This window comes from Monodon monoceros, unplaced genomic scaffold (assembly GCF_005190385.1).
Source record: "Monodon monoceros isolate NGI ecotype Baffin Bay Population unplaced genomic scaffold, NGI_Narwhal_1 Super_Scaffold_5, whole genome shotgun sequence".
NCBI classification, from domain to species: Eukaryota; Metazoa; Chordata; class Mammalia; order Artiodactyla; family Monodontidae; genus Monodon; species Monodon monoceros.
In genome coordinates, this window is record NW_021703782.1 from 11,501,866 (window position 1) to 11,508,588 (window position 6,723).

The 6,723-nt window shown below is 49.1% G+C and overlaps 1 protein-coding gene across 2 annotated transcripts in view; it reads right to left on the reverse strand.

Moving 5' to 3' along the window:
* Positions 1 to 6,723, reverse strand: part of DPYSL2 (dihydropyrimidinase like 2) — a 116,652-nt gene that overhangs the window by 12,214 nt on the left and 97,715 nt on the right. For both annotated transcript variants that reach the window (XM_029201621.1, XM_029201622.1), the window contains exons 9-10: positions 1,282 to 1,438; positions 460 to 601 (exon numbers count right to left, since the gene is read on the reverse strand). In XM_029201621.1, the coding sequence (XP_029057454.1) occupies positions 460 to 601; positions 1,282 to 1,438 (299 nt within the window). The remainder of the gene's footprint in view (positions 1 to 459; positions 602 to 1,281; positions 1,439 to 6,723) is intronic.

Sequence of the window (6,723 nt, forward strand, 5' to 3'; positions counted from 1 at the left end):
GAAAACCTATTGTTATTACGTTTTAAAATAGTAAAAATAAAAAACCCCACAGATCCCTTAAAGGTCAGGACATGTTCAAAGCAGGCTGAGCCCAGAGACTCCAAAAGACCATTTTAAGGAAACTGAGTCCATTTCCACGAGTGGATTAACTAAGTCACCAGGTTGCTAAAGAAGCTTTTTCTGGACTGATCGAAAGAGTCATATTGTAAAGACTGGTTTTTTCCAGTCTCTACTGGTCCACAGACGATAATGGTGACAAATACATATGGGATACTTAGGAGGAAATGACCTCTGAGGAGTGGTCTTATATTTCTAAACCTAAGAAATATTACCACACAAGTTCCAGTTTCCAGAATTCTCTCAACTGCCGTTTCCAGGCCTGCATGAGGCCCAGGGCCCTCGGATGAGGAGGCAGGAGAAAGCTGAGCCCTCCCCCTGTGTGAGACCATCGCCCCTTACCACAGCCTTATCCCAGATGACGGACATCCGCTCCTCCGTGCCATTGGTGCCTTCAGGGATCAGGGTGAAGTTGTCCTTTCCTACGGCCTTCTGGGCAGTGTTGAAGGTACAGTGGGCACTGCCAGTGACCTGGAGATCTCCACTGGAAGGAAAACATACCACTGGCTTTTCACTAATCTTTGACCTCAGATCATCATTGAATGTACTTTTTTTTTTTGCGGTACGCGGGCTTCTCACTGTTGTGGCCTCTCCCGTTGCGGAGCACAGGCTCCGGACGCGCAGGCTCAGCGGCCATGGCTCACGGGCCCAGCCACTCCGCGGCATGTGGCATCTTCCCGGACCGGGGCACGAACCCGTGTCCCCTGCATCAGCAGGTGGACTCTCAACCACTGCGCCACCAGGGAAGCCCTTGAATGTACTTTTTAATGGGCCAGGCCACTGAAAGTTTTTGACTTAACTGTCTTTTCCTCAGGAGACAGGAAATTTGGGAAGCTATGGCCTGACGCGGAAGCTTCATTCTAATGCTGTGTATCTACGTCTAGTTTGTGAGGTATCTTACGAATGACACTGCACCACAGTAGAACCCTTTTGCTACCTCATTCATCCCCTTTGGTTGACTTTCAAGATGGCCCTGGTTTTTACCCAGAATTGCCCCCAAAAGCGTCAGGGTGACAATCCCCTGCTGCCGTCCGGCAATCCGAGTTTGGAGAACGAGGTCTCTGTTTGCAAGTTTGCTTCTGCCCACCACGTTGGAACCCGCCGGTCAGCTTGGTGCAAGGAAAGACCAAGAACGGAAGGTGGGAACGAGTCGCCAACACTCACCACGACAGCAAGGAGTTCAGAAAGTCCGGAGTGGTCGGGTCAGGGCTCAGGGGCGGGGAGGTGACAAAAGCAGCAGCCTTGGCCCAGTTCTTGCTCCAGTACTGGGAGCCGTCAGTCCCCAAGCTGGCGGTGATGGGCTCGCCATACACCACGGTCCCTGAGAAACAGAGAGCAGAGCTGAGCGCTGTGCAAAGAGCGGGGAGGAAACCACCACTGCTGGGACTCACTGCCTGCCCAGAGGCCATGGCTCACGGGCCCAGCCGCTCCGCGGCATGTGGGATCCTCCCAGACAGGGGCACGAACCCGCATCCCCTACATCGGCAGGCGGACTCTCAACCGCTGCGCCACCAGGGAAGCCCTTCTTTTTCTTTAATTTTTATTTTATACTGGAGTATAGTTGATTAACAATGTTGTGTTAGTTTCAGGTGTACAGCAAAGTGATTCAGTTATACATATATCGATTCTTTTTCAGATTCTTTTCCCGTGCAGGTTATTAGAGAGTATTGAGTAGAGTTCCCTGAGCTGTACAGTAGGTCCTTGCTGAGTACCTATTTTCTATATAGTAGTGTGTGTATGGTAATGCCAACCTCCTAATAATCCCTCCCCCTTACCCCTGCTCTTGTAACTCAACCCTATCCCGCTAGGGGATCCCAAACATTTCCACCTCCTATTCTGTTGATTCCCGAATCTATTCACAATCTCCAGCTCAGACTGCATTCAAACACCCAATCCCGAGCGCCATCTAGACTCTTATTTTGGGTGATGCAGGGCACCTCACACTTGACCTCACTGCTCACCAAAACATGCCCCCTGCTCTCCCAGTGTCTCCCAGCCCTTCTCCCAGTGTCCAGCTCTGGTTAACGAGCTGAGAGAGGAAACAATACGTGACATCAGTGGGATGAAGCATTTGAGAGCAAGTACACAACTCTCCACACCTGCCCAAGAGACAGCCTGGATCCCCGAGTCACCACCCTGAGGGTCCCCAGATTCACAGCAGACTTTGTAAGAGGGCAAAGGAAAGGACTTTGCACACTTACGTTACTGAGATTTCAGAGTTTGCAGAAGCCTAGCCTAATTCAGTATATTGTCAAGAAAGAATGCTGATTTCCTGATGCTTAAATCACGTCCTCTTCTCTATCCACTCATGTCCAAGCCAGAAAATTGGGAATCATTTATATCCATCGAATGCCAATGCTTTAATGCCTTAAATGCATCCTTTCCTTTCCACTCTGCATACCTTCCCTTAAAATCAAGACTTCCTCATTTCTCCCCAGCTCACCTCCTTCCCCACCTCTTCATCCATTCTCCATGGCACTTCCAGAGTGATCTTCCTAAAACATAATCTTCCCGTGTCACTCTCTTGCATAAAATCCTCCCAAGGAGCCCTTCTGACTTCAAGGATAGAAACAAACTTCTCACTGAAGCATCTCATGCCTTTCATTGGCCAGCCTCACATCAAAACTGGTCTCTTCTCTACCATCATCCAAAAACTCCATCCCGTCCTCCACTCCAATAATCCAATAATCATTTGGTTTTAAATTTTTTGATTTTTCAGACAAAGACAAATATCATATGATATCACTCACATGTGGAATCTAATTTTTAAAAAATGATACAAATGAACTTATTTACAAAACAGAAACAGACTCACAGATTTCAAAAACAAACTTATGGTTACCAAAGGGGAAACGTGGAGGGGAGGGATAAATTAGGAGTTTGGGATTAACATACACACACTACTATATATAAAATAGATAGGGAACAAGGACCTACTGTACAGCACAGGGAACTCTACTCAGTATTCTGTAGGAACCTTTATGGGGAAAGAACCTGAAAAAGAATGAATATATGCATAACTGAATCACTTTGCTGCATACCTGAAACTAACACAACACTGTAAATCAACTACACGCCAATACAATTTTTTAAAAAATAATAATCAATTTTTGATTTTTCCACTTGATGGAGATACCCTTAGGAAAGTGACTCAGTAAATGTGTGTTGAGCTGATTGAAGGGTGAGATATTTTATTAAGTAAAGGCATCAGAGCTAGAGTTTGATCCCAGGCCAGCCTCACCACCACCGGGAATTCACCTCTTCTACCTGCTCCCACCAAGGGTTCCCCTGCCCCCACAGTGGTCCTGCCAAGTGGGCCCTTTTCTCCAAACCCAGGGCCCTCAAGGCCAAACACTCCTCAGTCTGGAATGTGTCTCCTTTCCTCTCCGCGGCCTCTTCCAAGACTTTATCTCTTGGTAACACAGCACTACACCCACTCTGGGACAGCCGCTGCCCTGAGAGCTGGCTCTGGGAGCTGGCCCCTACCCTGACCCCAGCCTCAGGAATCTCACAAAGGACGCTCTGTTCCGCCAGGGAGTGTTAGAGGCCCTAGAGGCCCGGCAGGCTGCTCACTTGAGGAAATCGATGACAATCCCCCAGCAGGAGGGAGGGCTACAACACTCAGGGGAAGCCTCCCTCTGAAGGAAGCCCCAGGAAGAGAAGGGTAATGCTCAGAATCACCTGGAAGGTCCCCAGCGTTCCTGACCTACTCAAAGCCTCCCAGGCAGGACTGGGTCAAGGAGCTGCTGGGCAGCTGCAAAAACCGCTCTAGCTCATCCCAAAGTAGTAAAACCCCGCAACAAGAAGGCTTTGGCTGCTGTCAGGTACATGTCTATGAAATGCAAATGGCTGAGCAGGCCCCAGCTCCCCCAAGGGCCACAGTTTTCGACTGGAGCATTGGCCAGAATTGGTAGCTCTTCCAAGCCAGCCAAGTCTGGAGGTCCCACTGGCTATTGACTGAGCATGAAGGTGAGGTCTGGGCGAGTCACTAGGAAAACAAAGGATCCGCAACCCTAAAGGTTTCCTGGCTTTGTGGACATGAAACCAATCAAGAGACAGAACTGCCTGGAGAAAAAGAGTGGCTGCCAGTCTTTGGACAGCCTTGGACGAGCATCAGTAGTTTCCTGATCTTCCCGTAATTTGATATTCCTCACCCTCTCCCTCAATCCGCACTTCAGTCCTGCCTTTGGAAACTTGAGTACAAGGAGGGGCTGGTTCCTGGAATGTGTCCTGAATCCTACAAGTGTGAGTGCCCTTGACCTCGGCCTTCATCTTACTCTGCAAAATACAAGTCAGATTTGGGTGGAGGAGCCAGTAGAGGAGACAGGGCCCATCCACTCCATGCCCCGGCCCATGCACCTCACCGCAAGGGAATGAACTCGGCCTTCGGCCTATGCAAAACCCAGACGTGGGTCAGAATTCAAGGGCACTGCTGACCAGACCTGCCTCCTTAGACCAAGGCAGAGCCAGGACTCCTGGGCCGGGGCCAAGCAAAGATGTGGGCACTTAGAGAAGGAGAAAGACATCTTTCTTTTTTTAAAAATTGGAGTATAGCTGCTTTACAACGGTGTGTTAGTTTCTGCTGTGTAACAAAGTGACTCTGCTCTATGTATACATATATCCCCTCCCTCCTGGACCTCTCTGTCACTTTCCGCCTCATCCCACCCATCTAGGTCATCACAGAGCACCGAGCTGAGCTCCCTGTGCTATACAGCAGGTTCCCACTAACTGTCTATTTTACACACGGTGGTGTATATATGTCAATCCTAATCTCCCAATTCGTCCCACCCTCCCCTTCCCCCTCGTGCCCACATGTCCATTCTCTACGTCTGCGTCTCTATTCCTGCCCTGCAAATAGGTTCATCTGTATCATTTTTCTAGATTCCACATATATGCGTTCATATACGATATTTGTTTTTCTCTTTCTGACTTACTAGAGTCTGTCATACAGAGTGAAGTAAGTCAGGGAGAAAGCCATCTTTGCAGCTCATTCCTGCTTTGCCCTATTCAGGGATTCAGAGGTCCTTGCTGTCTTTTGGGTTTTCTTCTCTTCGGCCCCCAAAGGCAGGGCAGGAGTTACACCGTCCTGAGAAGGCCTCCACCTCCCCGTTTTATAAACACTGTACGTGAGACAGCCATGGATGGGGCTTCTGGACCTCGGTCAGGCCGCAGACATCACTGCACTGCATGCCGGAAATAATTACCACTAATAATAATAAACCAGCAAACAGGCTTCACTGGCCTTTCTGCCCTCCTCCAAACACACTTCTGATGTTTTCTTCGTGGCAGTTAGACCTTCATGCTCTCCTTCTGCGGGGAAAGTCTAAACTGAAGGATGTGATCCCAGGCTGGCCTTTGGCAGGCTCCCTAGGATGGCTGGGAACAGCAGGGCTGGGGGTGGTGTTTATTTACAACGGGCCTGAGCGCATTCATGAAGAATAAAGGAAGGCTGGGGGTTAGATATGTTTGACAGCTTCCGCCCGGGCGGTTAGTCATTTCCCATGAACGAGAAGCAAGAGGACAAATCCAGAGCAGAAACAACGGAAAACCGTGTGTGTGTGTGTGTGTGTATTTCAAAACACAGCCACAAAAGCACAGTGAGAAACTACACAAACACTGGGAATTCCCTGGCAGTCCAGTGGTTAAGACTCTGCGCTTCCACTGCAGGGGGCACTGGGTTCAATCCCTGGTCAGGGAACTAAGATCCCGCAGGCCCCTTGGCACGGCCAAAAAAACAAAAAACAAAAATCTACACAAATACACACACACACACCACTCTCCCTCTCCTCTCAGAGACCCCAGGCCAGAACTCAACACCCTGGCACCTGTCCATGGATAACCCTGTCAGATTTTGATATCAAGAGTGGTTCTAAAGGAACAGAATCTTAAAGTTTTCTGAACTGGCTCTGGAGTTTCTGAAGTTGACTCTCTAATCTGATGTGATTTAAAGCACTAATGACTCCACTCCCACTAGTTAAGAGAGCACTGATAGTACATGGCGTGATGGGGCAAAAGAAATGCACAAAACACCACACCCGGTACTTAAAATAGGCAAAGTTCTGGGTAACTGTGTATTTGACACCTTAGAACATTTTTGTCAAACCGAGTATAACAAGATTAGCTGGTTGTTCCTAATTACACTGGACAAAGTGGGGAAAGGCAAGGATGACTCAGGGATTCAAATTCCCAGCTCAAGGGTCCCATAAATGACCCAAACGTTTCTACATCTGCCCCAAAAGAGATCCTCATCTCCAGTAGCCTCAGAGCTAAACCAGCTGAAAACTGAACCCAGAGTCTCTCCCTGCAAGTGGCTGAACTGAATTCCCAACTTGCAAGCATCTGCCATTAAGGTGAGGGTATTCGGCTGCAATGGCAACTCTTCCGAGTCTCCAGCCTGCCAGCCCACCCTGTAGACTCCAGACTTGCCAGTGCCCATATGGCATGAGCCAATTCCTTAAAATGTGTGTGTGTGTGTGTGAGAGAGAGAAAGAGAGAGAGTGAGAGAGAGAGCGAGAGAGTGAGAGCGAGAGAGAGAGCGAGAGAGCGAGAGCGAGAGAGCGAGAGAGCGAGAGAGCGAGAGAGCGAGAGCGAGAGCGAGCGAGAGAG